Consider the following 18,437-nt stretch of genomic DNA (forward strand, 5'->3'; position numbering starts at 1 on the left):
GTTTATGGAACCAGGGGTAGGGAGAAGGGGAAAGGGGGAGTTGTTTAATGGGTGCAGAGTTTCAGATTTGCAAAATGAAAGTGTTCTGGAGATCTGAACTTTTCACCATGTGAATATACATACTACTACTGAACTGTACACTTAAAAATGGTTAATTTGGTAAATTTTATGTGTTTTTCACCACAATTAAAAAAAAGAAAAAAAGAATGTTCCTAGAGCTTTATTCCTGATAGCCGCAAACTGGAAACTACCTCAAAGCACATCAACTGATGAATGAATAAATGACTAATGTATATACATACAGTGGATACTGCAACATGGCTGAAGCTCACTAAAAGAAGCCACACATAAAGTACATATTATACAGTTCTATTGATATGATGTTTTAGAACAGGCAAAACTGATCTATGGTGATAGACATCAGAAGAGTGGTAGCCTTTGGGGACAGTGGTGACTAGAAAGGTGCACGAGGGAACTTTCTGGGGTGATGGAAATCCTTTATTTTCTTGATTTGGATGGTGATTAAATGGGTATATGTATTTGTCAAAATTTATTGAATGGTATTCAATGAATACCATAGCATATTCATTAAATATTTTTACTGTATATAATTACATCTCAAAAAGAGAGGGAAATGGTGAGACAGGTGAACGGGAAGAGGCTAAATTCATCATCTTGGCTATACACCTAGATGTTGCTAACAGAATAAGAGTGCTTCTTTAAACCAGATCAACAGCAACAGATAAACATCTCATGTAGCAATTTATTGAAACGCTTAAGAACATTAAAATGATGAGAATTATACATACATTCGAACTCAGTTTTGTGGAGCAAGCTTTGATATTCTGCTAAATTTAAAAAAGGAAAAATAAATGATACATACGCACTAATGTAAGTATCTTTAAAACAAAACATAGGACATCCCTGGTGGCACAGTGGTGAAGAATCTGTCTGTCAATGCCGGGGACACAGATTCAAGCCCTGGTCCGGGAAGATCCCACATGCCACGGAGCAACTAAGCCCGTGCGCTACAACTACTGAGACTGCACTCTAGAGCTCACAAGCCACAACTACTGAGCCCGCGTGCCACAACTACTTAAGTCTGCGCACCTAGACACCATTCTCCGCAACAAGAGAAGCCACCGCAATAAGAAGCCCGCACACCGCAATGAAAAGTAGCCCCACTCGCCACAACTAGAGAAAGCCCGTGCGCAGCAACGAAGACCCAACACAGCCAAAAATAAATATATAAATAAATTTACAAAAAACAAAACATAGACCTTTATCTAAGTAAAACTGCTTTTATGGGCTTCCCTAGTGGCGCAGTGGTTGAGAGTCCGCCTGCCGATGCAGAGAACACGGGTTCGTGCCCCGGTCCGGGAAGATCCCACATGCCGCGGGGCGGCTGGGCTCGTGAGCCATGGCCGCTGAGCCTGTGCGTCCGGAGCCTGTGCTCTGCAACGGGAGAGGCCACAACCGTGAGAGGCCCACGTACCGCAAAAAACCCCACAAAAAACCCCACAAAAAACTGCTTTTATTTAAAATATTGTACAATATTTTCATCAAATATCTTGTTCAAATCTGAAATAAAACTGAATATTAGCTTTTCAAAGTCATATGTCAAAAAGCAAACCTTTAGAACACAAAATGAAGAAAAAATATTTTTAAGCTTACAAGCAAAGGAAGAAATCAAAAAGGACAAAATCTGTCTGCAGAAGAATGAAAAACAGGTTTTGTATGTTTAATGATAAAGCCAAAATTAGATGGCAAACAACCGACTGGAAGAATATTTACAGCAAATAAGAGTTTTTTGTTTGTTTTTTACAATGAGCATATACTCATATTTTTTAGAGTATTTGCATACTCTAAAAAATATTTGATTCAAACTTAATCATAACAAAAAATGCAAATTAAAATGAGACACCATTTTTCAATCTAGCTAAGATTTTCCTCTTTCCGTTAAAATACCCAGTCCTGGAGAAGGCAGGGTGAGACAGAGGCACAGCGAATGGTCAGGCATTGCTGTATAAACTCATATTCACTTTTTAGGAAGCAAATGAGGACTAAGCACTACAAGAAGGTATTGCAGCTGGGTAGAAGCGGGGGCCCAGATGTATGGGGGTGAGTGTGGGGTTAAACAATAGCCCTTTCACCTCAAGCCTCTAATTGTATGAGAACTACTTTTTGTGTGTTAAAACAAGAAACAAAAGGGTATCCTCCCTCCGCTATTTTTGTTGGGGGGGTGGGTGTGGCATGGGTAGGTTAAAATAAGATAAGATAAGGCACAACAGTACCCAGGAAGATGGATGCGGAATTGGGCCCTCCCTGGGAGAGGGCGGAAGACCAACACCCAAGCAGCCCCTGTCCTGAAGGACAGACTGCACTCTGGGCTGCAAGTCCCCCATCCGGCTATGCCACTCACCCCGAGGCAGGGTGCTCTCCCTGGGGAGTAGTGGTAGGTGCAGCAGAAGCACATTGAAGACAGCTATGGAAAAGGAAAGGTGCAGATCAGCATGTAGAACATGGCTGCATCTGGGTGAAAATCAAACAATGACAACAAGATGGAGTGTATTTTATTTAATAGCTTTGACTATAAAGGCCTAAGAAAAGGTAAGGGAGGAGACACACATCAAGCTATTAGTAGTAGCTCTACCTCTGGAGGGTGAGATGAGCTGGATGGAGAGGGGTCTCATTTCTTTTATAATTTTCTAGTTTGGATTTTTTTTAGCCTCTTTTGAGTGTTTTTGTATTTAAAAAGAAAAAAAAAGTTTTAAAGTTCACAACCTTGATCCCCAAACTCCAGTCAAAGAATAAGTTGTTAAGGGACTTAAAACCATGTCTGGCACATTGTAAGTGCTCAAGGGAATGTTTTAAAGATAAATACTCCGGGACTTCCCTTGTGCGCAATTGTTAAGAATCCGCCTGCCAATGCAGGGGACACGGGTTCGAGCCCTGGTCCGGGAAGATTCCCACATGCCGCGGAGCAACTAAGTCCACCAGCCACAACTACTGAAGCCCGTGTGCTCTAGGACCCGCGTGCTGCAACTACTGAAGCCCACACTCCTAGAGGCCATGATCCTCAAAGGGAGAGGCTACCGCAACGAGAAGCCCGTGCACCACAACTAGAGAGAGCCCGCGTGCAGCAATGAGGACCCAGCACAGCCAAAAATAAATAAAATTAGAAAAAAAAAAAAAAGAGATAAATACTCTAAGGAAAAAAAAGACTCAAACTACAAAAAAAAAAAAAAAAAAGCCTTAATATACAATCTATCATAGTTCAGAAGAGTTTGAGGGGGGTGAAATATCTCACAGGGTGGAATTTCCAGGTGGCTGCTCCTTGGGGCCTAACCCTTCACCTCTGTAGGTTCAGATGCACATGGGGAGAGAGATTCTGCCTTTCTGAGATGGCACCCATAGTACTTGCATTTACAGACATTTACAGTGAGAACTGTATCTATCATGCAGATTGAATCCTCATCAACACCATGGCAGCATTTTCTCCCTATGGGCAGATTTTCATTCATTCATTTAATAAACATTTATTAAGCACATACTATGTGCCAGGCACATCCTAGGCCCTAGAGATACAGCAGTAAACAAAATAAAAATTCCTTTCCTCGTTATTTTCATGAAGCTGATGTTTTAGTGAGAAGACAGGCAACGAACAAATATACAGTGTCAACTGGTTGTAAGTGCTAAGAATAAAAATAATACAGCTAAGAAGGAGATAAGGAATACAAAGCAAAGAGCACCTCTGTCTTCAAGGGGCTCTCAGTCTAGTGGAGAACTGACTAGAAAATAGACAGTTATCAAACAGAAATCAAATCCACAGTAGGGCTGTGCTCAGGGGATGTGACTTCCTCGTTGATGGAGGTCAAGGAAGGCTTCTGAGAAGAGAAGCATGACCTGAATCCAAAAGGAAGTCAGTCAAACAAAACAGTGTGTGTGTGTGTGTGTGTGTGTGTGTGTGTACACACGTGCACGCACAAACAGCAGATGCAAAGGAGCGGAAGGGATGAAAAGAACATGATCAATGCCACAACAAAATAACAACGTGTGATGGACAAACAAAACCACGTGGATCCATTCCAGTTGGAAGGCTCTGGAAAGGCCACAAAGAAGGGGGATATAAGCACACATGTCAGCACATATGTCTATGTATACACACACACTTACAGTAATCATCTGTTGTTTTCACCTGCCTAGTACCTCTGCACTTCCCCATCCCATGTGGTTATGGAAGGAAATTTTACTCCTTCATCTCAAAAGTGGGCCTGTGACACAGATCTGTCTAAACGTGGCATCTCTAGCTCCTTGTCCACATGATGAGTTTACAATGCTAGAAGAGAGCTGTAAGATCATAGGCTTGGGGCTGCCAAGAGTCACCTTTTTCACTATGTACGGAGAAAACAGCAGGAAAGAATGAGGGCAATAAACAAAAAGAAGCAGAGAAAGGCAGGGCGAAGAGAGTCCTCATGACATCATTTCAGCCTCATGATCCAGCCATGCCTGAAGCTCACATTTGGACCTCCTAGTTAAATGATCAACACTTTTTTGCTTATGTTAGTTTACATTAGGCTTCTGCCATTTGCAACTAGATTAATATACCCCCTTCTGGGGAAAGAACTTCACTCTGTGTGTGGTGGTGGTGGGGTACAGAGGGAAAGGGAGGATAAATTATGTTAAAGGGTCTCTCCCATTAAGTTTGATAAACATGATGAAATAGGTGGCTTCAAGGCATCTGGGAGGGTATAGAAGCAGCAACGAAAGCTCCTTAGGGGGAGGAACTGAGAGTTTACTTGTCACAATCTATATGGATGGGTTATATAAACCTTTCTGCATTCCTAATAATTCACCAGACAGCCCTAAGTCATCTTCAGACTGAGAACCAACACAGAATGACTGATCAAAAACGCCAAGAATATCATCTGTTTAAAACCCGTTTACCATTACCACATTAATGCACATCCGTCACAGATCTTTCTCAAATGCTTAATTTTGTGACAAACTTAATATTTTGAACTCTTTATCCCTGATACCAAACCATCATCCAGTGTTCTCCAGGAAACTTAACTCAAGCAGCTGTATCCACTATGGTCCAAGTCTAACAGATGTTATAGCAAAATAAACTGCTGTATCTCAAGAGATCACTACAGAAGCCCAAAAGGGGCTCAGACCCTGTTGTTCACACAAACTCAAATCAGTTGGTCACAGATAATAATACCAGTCTTGGTCTGAAACACAGCTTCAAATCTTTAAATCCATGAATCAGAAAGATGCTCATATTACACTGTGTAACAGTATAAAAATAGCTAGCTTAAAGGAAACTGTGTGTGTTAGCAATGGGTCTCCTTCTGGCAGACGTAACAATACCTCAAGATTTTTTCTTCTTTCCACAGACATTTACCAAATACCTACTGTTTGCCCACTATCCCAGCACTGTGCGCCCATATCTACTTTGCCCACTTTTCTCTGGGTGAAAAGGTTAAATCTTGCTTCGCATCTGGACAATGCTGGGTAAAATGTAAAATAAAAGGTAATTTATCACTGGACAATTTGAGATGTTATTCTTACAGCAAATACCGGCCCTCTAAACTCTGCTTATGCCTCCCTTCCCCCACTACACCTCACACTGCCAGGATTCTAGTCACTGAGAAATAACAAGACCCAAACCCTACATAGTCTGAGGGCCTGGGTTCAAGTTTCAGTTCTGCCATTAAATAGTGTCAGGAACTTGGTTGGCTAAGCTCACCTTCTGCATCTGTAAAATGGGGATAATACTTATGATAGCACTGGGCTGCCGGAGGGATTAAAGAAATTAGTGTATGTTGAGAGCTCAGTACAGGGTCACACACATAGCATGTGCTCAATAAAGAGAAGCTATAATTAAGAGAGTAAAGTAAGGCTTTTTCCAGTTTTAAAATGTTATGGTCTATTGTAGAGAGATTATGGGTTTTGAGTCTCCCCCGCCACCGCAAGTCTGCTTTATCATATCTGGCAGAATAGCAAGCACACAGAATAGCAAAACACTCCCCTGCTTTTCAAGCAGCTGTACCAATGGGAAACCTTCAGCAAGGGAGCAAGTTCAAGTCATGGGTGCTGGGCCCTTACTAATAATAGCTAGACACTTCAAATTCTGACAACAACCCTGTAAGGTAGATATAATTATCCTCATTTTGTAGATAAGACCAAGTAGGAGTAGAAAGGTTAAATAACTCACTCACTGTCACACAGCTGGCAAACGCAGACCAGACTCCCAAAAGTCATGCCCCCTTTCCACTCTGTTCCCTGCCTCCCATACACCAAGCACAGCCAGCTGTCTGTGAAATAATGAAATAACGGGAAAGATATCTCAAAATCTGCAACGACGGGAACCGTCCTTCTTTAGTTAAGAAACTGGCATCATCACTCGCATTTGCTCGACAATTTGTTGCTCCGACATTCTCGGCTCCCAGTGACCTGTTCTAGCAATCCGGCCTCCCTCTCCAACAGCAGTCACTGTGTAGGCCTCTGTGTGCAAATCTTCTCCCTTAGCAGCTTAGGCTCTGTTCCCTCCCCAACCGCAGGCTGGGACTCCCCGACACTGCGTTTAAAATCCAATGACAGGTGCATATGCCTCTTCGAAAGGCAAGTTTCCCAAACTCTGACACCAACACGGCACACCTGAGGCAGGCTTACCCTCTAGCGGGACCCAAGAATCAAGCCAAGCAGAAGAAGGAAGGGGAGGTGACGCAACTAGGCCTCCTGCACCAAGGCCACACCGAGGCAGAACGCAGTGGCCGTGACCCCGCAGTGGGCTCTCCACCGCGGACGCCTACGCCTTCCCTGTATAAGGCACGCCAAGGGCTGCGGATATTATCCCAGGGATGAGGCGCGGGCCTATGCAGTCAAGGGAGAAGGCGCAGGAAGACGCGGACCTGAACGAGTCCCAGGCGCCTAGCTCTCCAGTCACTCTCCCCCAGGGGAGGGAGTTGGCGAGAGGGAGACAAGGGCCTTTGGTACCCAGCTGTTCGGTTCCGCCTGGCACGAGCGCCAGAGCATCCGTGCGCAGCCTCTGCCGCCCACACCCGCGCACACCCGGGAGCACAAACACCCGCACACAAGCACTTGGCCCCCGGCGCCCGCCTCCCCGCAAGGCTGCTGAGCCCCGCCGCTGCCCCCGACCCCCGCCTCCCCACCTGGCCCTGCGGCCACACTCAGAGCCCAACCGGGCGCCCCTGCGCTCCCCCTTACAGTAGCGCCGGACACTGGAGCGGCGGCGCGAGCCGGGCGTTCAGGCCACAGAAGGTGATAGCGGGGAAGGGAAAAGCCTCTTACCGGGTCTTGTAATTCTCTGGGACACAGCGCGACACCAGAGACTGCCAGTGGCGCCGGGACCCTTCCCCGCCCTCCCCCACCACGTAGCCCTCTCTACCTTCAGTCGGGAATCAATGGCCCGGTCGCGGATTGGTGACATCATTGGCGCGCCGGGCGTGGGAGGGAGCACCACGTGATTCCTCCCTCTTTTGTTTGCGTCCTAGTTAAGCTAGGATTTTGTTGCTGCCTTCCTTGGGTTTTTACTGATCTGTTAATGGCGTTGTCGTAGGCACGGTGGGGAGTAGGTACTTGGGTTTGGGATGTTATATTTTTGCTCATGGCCTTGATTAAACTCTTCAGTCGTTTATAACGTAGTTGGGCCGGAAGGCCTGAGACGGTATGTGGGTACTATCTTTTTTTTTTTTTTTAAATGGATATCAAGTACACAGAATTACTTAGTAATACACTATAATCAGTATTCCTTGTGTGGCACGTTCAAATTAAATATTTTTTAAATGTTATAATGAACATCACCTTTAACTCCCCAGTTTGCCACCCCAACCAAGAACTAAAATATTACCAATAATTTTAATGTACTTGTAAGTGGTCGCCATCCTTTACCTCTGCCTTCCCCTCAGAAGTAACCTCCATCCTGACTTGTGTTTACACAACTTTTATATTGCTTTCTTTTCACAGTTATATACATTATTAAACACTTTTTTTTTAAATTGGTTTTGTGTGTGTGTGTATTTGAAATTTCATCTAATGTTCTGGACTTTTATTTTAACAAACACGTTCCTAAGTTATTTAGTCCATTCAGGCTGCTATAACAAATAACAGATTTTTCAACAGAAATTTATTTCTCACAGTTCTAGAGGCTGGAAGTCAGGGTGCCAGCATGTTATAGCAAGGGCCCTTTTCCTATTGGCAGAGTTCTCCTTGTATGGCAGAAGGAGTTAGGGATCTCTGTGTGGTCTCTTTTATAAGAACTCCAATCCCATTCATGAGGGCTCCACCCTCATGACTTAAGCCCCTCCCAAAGGCCCCACCTCCTAATACCATCCATTGGGCCTTAGGATTTCAACATATGAATTTGGGGGAGAACAAAAATGTTGACCATAGCACTAAGATTCATTCTTCTTGTTGAGTGAAGTTGCATTTCATTCATTTTCACTGCTCTATAACAAATCATTTTGTGAATGTACCATTATTTATCCATTCTCTGGCTGCTGAATATTTATGCAATTTCCAGTTGTTGGTGTTTTTTTGTTTTTGTTTTGCTTTTTCCAACTGTGCTGCTATGAGCATTGCCTTTTGGTTCTTCTATACAAACTTTTCTCTTGGGTATATTTACCTAGGAGTGGAATTGATGGGTTTTGGGTATGTCAGTGTTCAACTCTGTGTGATAGTGCCAAATCTTTATTCAAAGTGGTTATACCAGTTTACAATCCTAGCAATCACTAGCATCCACATCTTCCCTAATACTTGAGACTTCTTGATTTTTGCCAATGAAATGGGAGTTAAATGGTGTCTCATCCTGGCTTTATTGGCATATCCCTGAAGTTAAGCGTCTCTTACATATTTTATCTGTAGTTCTTTTTCTATGAAATGTCAGTGTAGGGCATTCAGGGTTTTCAAGGCAGATCAAGGAAAAAGGCATGACTGTGACGTGGCAGTAGCACAGGCAAGCTTTATTTGGACAAGTTTTGACAGGTTTGCAGGCAGGGGAAGTCCCGCACAAAACCTGATAATTCAGAGACTACTTAGGGGCAGGGAGGGGAGGCATCTGGAAGGAGAGGACAAGGAAATTCCCAGAGGAGAGGGGACCTACATGTTTATGTGATGTGCTCAGCTGCCTAACAGAGAGCCTCTGGGTCAGAAAACTCCAAAGGGCAGCAGCAGCTTGGGGTCTATAACCACAGGGTTTATCTTATCTATGACTAGCAGATGTTGGGTGCACTTTGGTGAAGTATGCATGGTAGGCAGGCAGCTCTAAATGGCTAAAAATCTGCTTATTTGGGCTATGCTTAAAACAACTAGATATGTAAAAATTTGACTTTAGTGCAGGCAGGCTTTTGAGCTAATTGGTCCTAGCCTGCTGTGAAGAAATAAACAACTTGGGGGGGCTATATACAGAGCCCAACATTGGCTCATTTTTTTTCCGGTACGCGGGCCCCTCACTGTTGTGGCCTCTCCCGCTGCGGAGCACAGGCTGCGGACGCGCAGGCTCAGCGGCCATGGCTCACGGGCCCAGCCACTCCGCGGCATGTGGGATCTTCGCGGACCGGGGCGCGAACCCATGTCCCCTCCATCGGCAGGTGGACTCTCAACCACTGCGCCACCAGGGAAGCCCTTCACTTTTTTTTTTGATACATAGATGTACTTAACTTTGAACTTATAAATACTTATACTGTTTTTTCCTACCCTAATATATATTAACTTACTGTTACTTCTAAAAATATGTAGTTTTGCTTTTGACATTTTAATCCTTATTCTTTCTGGAATTTACTTTGTTTATGGTGTGAGGTAGGGAATCCAATTTTACTTTTTACGTACAACTGAGATTTTTTTCCAGCTTTCTTTGTTGACCAGCCCCACCTTTCTCAACTGATCTGTCATGCCAGCTTTGTCATGTGTCTGTGTCAACATCCCATTTATGTATATGGGTCTGTTTCTGAGCTGTCTATTCAGTTCCACTGGACAATTTATCTTGGTGCCAACACCACTCTACTTAATTACCAAAGTTTTATAAAAAGTCTTGATTATTTAGTAAGGCAAATTTTCCTTATTTTTCTTCTTTATGTTTTGTCTTGGCTATTCTTAGTCCTTTGTTTTTCCATACATATTTTAGAACAAGCTTCTCAAGTTGCACACACACACACACACACACCTGTTGGGATTTTAACTGGCATTGTGTTGAATATGTAGCTCAATCTGGAGAGAGTTGACATCTTTATGATTTTGAGTCTTCCAATTCATGAGCAAGGAATAGATATCTTTTTATTAGGTCTTCATTAATGTCTTTTAGTAGAGGTTTTTTATTTTATGTGTCCAGATCTTGCACATCTTCTGTTGGGTTTATTCATAGATACATTGTTTTTGTTGCTATTGTAAATGATATCCTATAAAAATTATGCTTTGTAACTGTTGCTAGCATAGAAATAAATTGGACTTTTGTATATTGATATTGTGTCCAGTCACTTTGCTGGAAACAATAATTTGTCTTTGATTCTAATAATTTTTCTATTATTCTTTCTAATAATTTTTCTATCGATTCTTCCAATAATTCATTTCTAGATTCTTTTGGATTTTTCTATGTAAACAATTATTATCTGAAATCTATGTCCATTTTGCCTCCTATCCAGCCCTTATTGCCTTTTATTCCTATTAAAGTATTACACTGGTTAGGACCTCCAGTCCAATGTTAATAGAAATGGTGATATTTTCTTGACATTCTTACTTGGGCACTCTTGACTTGATCCTGATTTTTGAAAAGGAAATTTAGAATTATTTTTGTAGAATATTTTTGGTAAATAAATTTAGAGTAATATTTTGAAGGCTTTTTGTAAATCCCCTTTGTCAGATTAAAGAAGCTTCCTTTTTAACCATTTTTTAGACTGAAGTATAGTTAATTTACAATATTGTGTTAGTTTCACATGTACAGCAAAGTGATTCAGTTATATGTATATATATTATATATATATTCAGATTCTTTTCCATTATAGGTTATTACAAGATATTGAATATAGTTCCCTGTGCTATACAGTAGGTCCTTGTTGTTTATTTATTTTATATATAGTAGGGTGTATATGTTAATCCAAAACTCCTAATTTATCCCCCCCCTCAATTTGGTAACCATAAGTTTGTTTTCTATGTCTGTGAGTCTGTTTCTGTTTTGTAAATAAGTTCATTTGTATTATTTTTAAGATTCCACATATAAGTGATATATTTGTCTTTCTCTGTCTGACTTACTTCACTTAGTCTGATAATCTCTAGGTCCATCCATGTTGCTGCAAATGGCATCATTTCATTCTTTTTTGTGGCTTCTTTATCCATTTATCTGTTGATGTACAGACAGTTGCTCAAGTATTTGCTCTCCTTCTTGTAAAAGAACTACACATTTCCACCTATTGCCATGTTATTTGAACTGCCCCTTTTGGGAATATGCATATCCACCCAACTGACAATGGGTTTGGTCACAATGACTTCACATCTGACTGGAATCTTTAAAAAATATTCTGTGTGTTTCCAGTAGCTCTCTTGCTCATTTCCTTCTTCAATGAGAATGGCATGTCCTCCACTGGGGATCTGAGAATACAGAAGATAAGTGGCATACACAGCAAGCGAAAAATAAACACGGAGATTTGGGATTTTGTTAGTTACCACAGCATATTATAGTGAAAACTGACTGATAAATTATTTGTCTGTGTCTTCTCTTCTTTTTATCTTAGATAAATCATTGCAGAGGTTTGTTTATTTTGTTGGTCTTTTCAAAGAACCAACTTTTGGCCTTGTTGATTCTCTCTATTGTAACTTGGTTTCCTATTTCATTTTTTTAGTTCCTACTTCTGCTCTTATAATTATCATATTCCTTCCACTTTCTTTGAGTCTATTGTGTTGTTTGTTTTCTACTTCTTAAGTTATGGATTTAGTTCATTAATTTTCAGCCTTTTCCCCCTTCTATAAAAAAGGCTTTAAGGCAATAAATTTCCCTTGACGCACACTTTTCATATCCTACAAGTTTTAATATATACTGTTTTCATTATCACTAAGTTGTAAAATGTATTTATAATTGTATTATGGTTTCTTCTTTGACTCATGAGTTATTTAAAAAGCATGCTTTTCAATTTCAAAATCTACGGAGATTTTAAATTAACTTCTAAAATATTTGCATTGTGAACAGAACATAGTTTTGTGATACTTTTCTTTGAAATTTGTTGATATTTGCTTTGTAGCTAATTCATGATCTAATTTTGTAAATGTTCCATATGTGCTTGAGAAGAATTTGTATTCTCTCACTGTTGGGTGCAAAATTGATATATGTCCATTACTACAAGCTTGTTAATTTTGTTGTTCAAATATCCTACATCTTTGCTGATACTTTTTGGGGGGGGGCGGGGTGGGGTGTCTGTTTGAATTATCAGACACAGATAAAGACATATTGAAAAATCTCCCACAGTGATGGTATATTTGTCCATTTATCCCTGAAGTTTTTATCAAGTTATACTCTATATATCTTGAGCATATTTTATTAGATGCTTATATTTTTAGAACTGTGTTATTTATGGTGATTAAATCTTAAATCATTACATGGTTATCCCTTTCTATCCCTATATTGCTCATTATCTTCAAGTCTATTTTGTCTGATATTAACATGGCCAAACTGACTTTCTTTTGGTGTTTGCTTGGAATATCATTTTCAATCCTTTTACTTTTATTCTATACAAGTTCGTTTGCTTTTTTAAAAATCCAGCGGGATTTTAAAAAAAATTCTGATAATCTCTGTCTTGTAACTGTCAATTTTTGTCCACATATATTTATTGTAATTTTTGATATATTTGGACTTTGATTCTATCTTACTTTATGATTTCTATTTGTTCCATGTTTTCTATGTTTCTGGCTTTTATCTTTTTTGCTTTATTTCTTTCTTTATTTTTGGATTAACTGAGTTATTTTTGAACTTTTTTCCTATTCCATATTTTTCTTTCTAAAGATTTGGAATCATGCATACATTTTTTAGTGGTCACCCTTAAAATTTATCATGCATTCTAATTTAATAAGGTCTAAAGTTTAAACACAACGTTGACATTCTCTTCTACACAGTACAAGAGCTTTTGAATACTTTAGCACTTTTCTTACCCCTTCTGACTAATACAGCACTGTTGTCTAATTTTTGGTTCTGTCTTTTCTTTTTAACTCCACAAATTGTTCATTGTCATTTTATTCTACACAGACAATATTTGTTTGGGTTTACATACAGAGAAAGAAGAAGTGTTAATATGAGGTTGTGTTTACAAACTAGCTGCTGCTAAGTGCAACTGGGATAGCTTGATGTTATGGGAGTATTCTCCAAGGAGTCATATGAAGTGTGTCTCAGGAAAGTTTGCCTGGGAGAATATTTTAAAGATGTCTTCAATCACTCAGTAAACTGTTTTGGGGAAAGAAGAAATTGTTCTACTGACTCTTGCTTTCTTTCTGTCATGAGGGTTAACTCCCCGGCCCCTCTGCGCTGTGCAGTGCATCCCTTGGTGTCTGACTTCTCTGCATCAACTGTGTAGCCCCAGGGCATGAGGGAAGAAGTGTGTGGTGTTAGTATAGAGTGACGCCTGTCAGTGTGTGCTTTCATGAAAGTGGGTGGAGTCTATGCTGAGTTGGCCCCAACAGGGGTGGCTGGAGCAAGGATTAAATGTGAGGCCAAGGGAATCTGAAGTGAAGCATATAATGAGAAATAAAGAGGGAGAATGTTCTCAATAGAAGGAACAACATTTTAGAGGCACCAATATGGAAGAAAGGACTCTTCCTTTAGGGTGATGCAAGAAAGAATAGCCATTTCTTTCAAACTGGAGATTTCCTTTACGTGAACTCTTGAAGATGTATTTTTACCTCTGTGAGCCTTTTCTGTATGCTCAAATTTCAGGTTGATACACATGAATTTGAATTTCTAACATTGGGAGTAATTACAAATAGAGGGAGCAGACTACTGGGATGAGGAAAAGGATGTTTATGGGCATAGATGTTTTTGCTGTGATAGTTTGGGAGAGACAAAAAACTAAGGCAAAAAATAGTCTTTGGAATGGTCCATCTCAGCATCCCTGCCAGGAATGGTGCTGAATATGTCAGGAAATCTAAGAGAGCCAGATCAGAGTGTCTTGTTATGTTCTGGTGGATTCTCGGAGTTTTTACTGGCATAATTTTACATTTGAGAAATACCTCTGGGTGTTATTAAGGACTTCCCTTTTCAGACTCTCTGAGCTAGGTAGAATAAATTAAAATCATCCAAAGACATTTCAAACCAGATTGTATCAAACCAAACTTCACAGGAAGAACAGTTGGAAAAGCTGGATAAAATATTTTAAAAACATCTGTTTGAAAGCATTGGAAAACTACTGAGACAGCAAAGGATTTAGGAGTCAGGAGACTGGAGAAGAGGGAATCCCGCAGAAGTGAGACCAACACTTGGCCCGCCTTCATGTATTTGCCAATTATGAAATCAAAGCTGTGAGGATGAGAAACTGGACAGAGCTTTTGGAAGTTTCACAGAGGGACAATAACTGAGGTTTAGAACTCACTGATGAGAAGGGTCCTGGTAAACACCTCAGGTCTAGAGTTGGGATCCGAAAGGGCTATACTCTAGGAGTAAGGATGAACCAAAATCTAGCTCTCAGGAAGACTGAAACCCAACTTGAAACAATTCAATCTTAGATGTATTTAGGTGGTTTGCCCCTATCCTAACTTCTCCTATAAACAAGAATAAATACTCTGGGAGAAAGTAATATTGTCCAGTACTTCAAATTATCTCTACATTTTCATACAGTGTGTCTAGCATTTAATGAAAAATAGGGATGCAGAAAAGAGAAGACTTTGCCAAAAATTCAGAGACAAGACAAATAGTAGAAAGAGATCTACAGGAGATCCAGATATTAGAGTTATCATACACAGACTTTAAGATAGCTGTGATGAATGTGTTCCAGAAATTAGATTACAAATACAGTGGTTTTGGCCAGTGGTTGTATGGTAAAAATGTATTTTTATGTCTCCCCCAACTCAAATCGATTGTTTTTACAAAACAATGTGCAGGAGAATTCTCAAGTTACATTCCAAAAACAATTGAATGTCAGTATCATTGGCAGAATATCAGAATCAGGTGTTTTGAGAAGTGAGCCCAGTGTCAACAAAGGAGATGCATGTAGGGGACATTGGTTTTAAAAGAAGCCATGCTACTGCATGCAGAACAACTATTTGTTAATGATTACATTAATTATTGCGGGTTTTAGCATTTTATATCCTACTATGATCATTTGTTACTTACAGGTGTTTTACTGTGTTTAGTTTAGTTTCAGGAAATTGATTAGAGAGTTTGGTTTGAAATGTAATGCATTATAATTTGTTCCTTTTAAAATAATGGGAAATAGGCCCTGATTAGTATTTTTGTGCAGAATACCTGATTTTCAGGATTGGATTACTGACGTTAACAGGAGATGCCTATATTGGTGAGCAGGTTTCACTGTATCTTTTTTTCCCCCTCATAGTTATTTATTTGGTTGCGCTGGGTCTTAAGTTGTGGCAGGCAGGCTCATTTAGTTGCAGCTCAAGGGCTCCTTAGTTGTGGCACGTGGGCTCCTTAGTTGTGGCATGCGAACTCTTAGTTGCGGCATGCATGTGGGATCTAGTTCTTTGGCCAGGGATCGAACCCGGAACTCCTGCATTGGGAGTGTGGAGTCTTAACCACTGCACCACCAGGGAAGTCCCACTGTATCTTTTTTTAATTGCTGCAGTTCTTAATGCTCTCCTTCTAAAAGTCCATTTTCTTTTTTTAAAATTAATTTATTTTATTATTTAATTAATTAATTAATTAATTAATTTAGGGCTGTGTTGGGTCTTTGTTGCTGCACGTGGACTTTTCTCTGGTTGCGGTGAGTGGGGGCTACTCTTTGTTGCGGTGCGCGGGCTTCTCATCGTGGTGACTTCTCTTGTTGCGGAGCACAGGCTCTAGGCTCACAGGCTTCAGCAGTTGTGGCACATGGGCTCAGTAGTTGTGGCTCATGGGCTCTAGAGCGCAGGCTCAGTAGTTGTGGTGCACGGGCTTAGCTGCTCTGCGGCATGTGGGATCTTCCTGGACCAGGGTCTGAACCTGTGTCCCCTGCATTGGCAGGCAGATTCTTAACCACTGTGCCACCAGGGAAGCCCTAAAAGTCCATTTTCTAACCAGTTATTAATCATATGTAACAATGCAATTAACTTTTGTATATTTATGTTCAGACTTTTAAATTCTACTGATTCGTCTATTCTTTGTGTTTTTCATGTAAATAATCTGTCCTGGGAATAACAGATTTCACTCTTCCTTTCTAGTCTGTATACATTTTATTTACTTTTTTCTTTTTGGTCTTATTGTTCTGGGTAGAAACGGTAATATAGCAAGTAGTGGTTTTAAAACACATCTGCAAATTCTTTGACACTCTTCCCACAAAGGGAGAATAAGGGTTGCTGCAATGACTAACTTCTAATGAATAAAATTTGGCAGAACTAATGCTGTGGTGTGACTTCCAATGCTATGACATAAAAGGTGATATCGCTTTGCCTCTCTTTTTCTATCTCTGTCTCTCTATCTTAAACTAAATCGGTTTGCCTTAAGTTTATCAATTTTCAAACAATCAACTTTGGCTTTGTTGATCTTCTGTTTTCAATTTCATTACTTTCTCTACTTATTATTTTCTTCCTGCTACATTCCTCATAATTTGATTATTCTGTTGTTCTTTTTCTAATTTCTTAAGTTGGACATTTAGCTCATTATTCTTATGAGCTCCATATCTCTAATTAATTTCCCACCTTTTAGGTTTTTAAATTTTTAATTTCACCAATTTTTTTATTTCTAGAAGTTCAGTTTGGCACTTTTTCATAACAAGGTCGTTTTTATAGCTTTTGTTCCTTACTCATGTTTCTAAGTCTTAAAAAAATCTACTATATATTTGTTTTTGTTTGTATGATCATTTCAATACTGCATGCCTTTGTGGGTCTGATTTTGCTGTTGGTTTTTCTTCTGAGTCTCTCGTATGGTGTCTTGTTTTCTTGCATATTCTGTAATTTTTTTTTTTTTTTTGTGGCACGTGGGCCTCTCACTGTTGTGGCCTCTCCCGTTGCGGAGGACAGGCTCCAGACGCGCAGGCTCAGCGGCCATGGCTCACGGGCCCAGCCGCTCCGCGGCATGTGGAATCTTCCCAGACCAGGGCACGAACCCGTGTTCCCTGCATCGGCAGGTAGACTCTCAACAACTGCGCCACCAGGGAAGCCCCATATTCTGTAATTTTTATCGTGCTCTCATGTTTGTTGAAACTGTATTGTGAGCAATATTTGAGGCCTACATTAAGGGTATATTCCCTTAGAAAGGGTTTGCTTTTCCTTCTGCTTACCATGTCAGGGACAGTCCAAAACTTGGGACCACTTTAGACTAAATTCTTAGTTTTTTGGACAAAGCAGGTAGCATGAATTTGGGTACCAAACCTTTGTGAGGGCCAACTTGTTGCTTATGAATTATTTGGGGGAAATATTACCTCACTCCATTTGGAGCTGTGTCCTTCTTCCTTAATGAAGCAAACTTTTCTTTACTGAGAGTATAGCCCTTTGAGAGTACTGGCTTTATGGAAGGTTTTAAAACCAACTTTCTAGCTTGCAAGGGCACTAAACTTGGCCTTCTGTTTCCTAGCATGGTTGATAAAACTCCAGTTCTAGGTTACTGGGGATCATTAGATGCCCTTAAGAAGGTGGCTGGATTCAGTGCTCATTCACCCTCTAATTTTATGCTTTTGATTTATTTTAGTCTCTGAGAAATTCCCTTACTTTCTTGCCTGCTCAGCTATGCATATAAGGAGATTTTTAAAAAGATTTTATTTAGTATTTTTAGGAGTTTTTTTTTTTTAGCAGAAGAGTGTTTTTGTTTTGTTGTGTTTTGAATAATAGCTTATCTTCCATATAGCCAGGATGGGAGTCCCATTAATTCTTCAACCTTAGTTGAAATTTCCATTCCTATCACTTCACTAAAACTGCTTTTGTTAAAGCCATCAACCATTTCCATGTAGCCATATTTAATGGACATTTTGGTGTCTTTGCCTTAGTTGACCTGTCAATGATATTCAGCACATTTTATCACATCCACTTCCCTGAAACATCAAAAAAGTAGATTCAACTAAAATATGACACAAATGAACCTATGTATGAAACAGAAACAGAGTCATGGACATAGAGAACAGACTGGTGGTTGTCAAGGGGGAAGGGGTTGGGGAGGGTTGGAGTCGGGGGTTGGGGAGGGCTGGAATGGGAGGTTGGGCTTAGCAGATGTAAGCTTTTATATACAGAATGGATAAACAGCAAGGTCCTACTGTATAGCACAGGGAACTATATTCAATATCCTATGATAAATCATAATG

At 40.3% G+C, this 18,437-nt stretch overlaps 1 protein-coding gene across 4 annotated transcripts in view; it reads right to left on the reverse strand.

Moving 5' to 3' along the window:
• ADAR (adenosine deaminase RNA specific) overlaps positions 1-7,570 on the reverse strand; it is a 40,553-nt gene extending 32,983 nt beyond the window's left edge. For 3 of the 4 annotated variants that reach the window (XM_067727958.1, XM_067727955.1, XM_067727956.1), the window contains exon 1: positions 7,415-7,569. In XM_067727958.1, the coding sequence (XP_067584059.1) occupies positions 7,415-7,459 (45 nt within the window). In that variant the 5' untranslated portion in view covers positions 7,460-7,569. Of the gene's footprint in view, positions 1-7,414 lie in introns of all 4 variants that reach the window. The other variant, XM_067727952.1, reaches the window with a different exon arrangement.
• Positions 7,571-18,437: the final 10,867 nt, after the last annotated feature.

The sequence above is a fragment of the Pseudorca crassidens genome, chromosome 2 (assembly GCF_039906515.1).
Source record: "Pseudorca crassidens isolate mPseCra1 chromosome 2, mPseCra1.hap1, whole genome shotgun sequence".
Lineage (NCBI taxonomy): Eukaryota > Metazoa > Chordata > Mammalia > Artiodactyla > Delphinidae > Pseudorca > Pseudorca crassidens.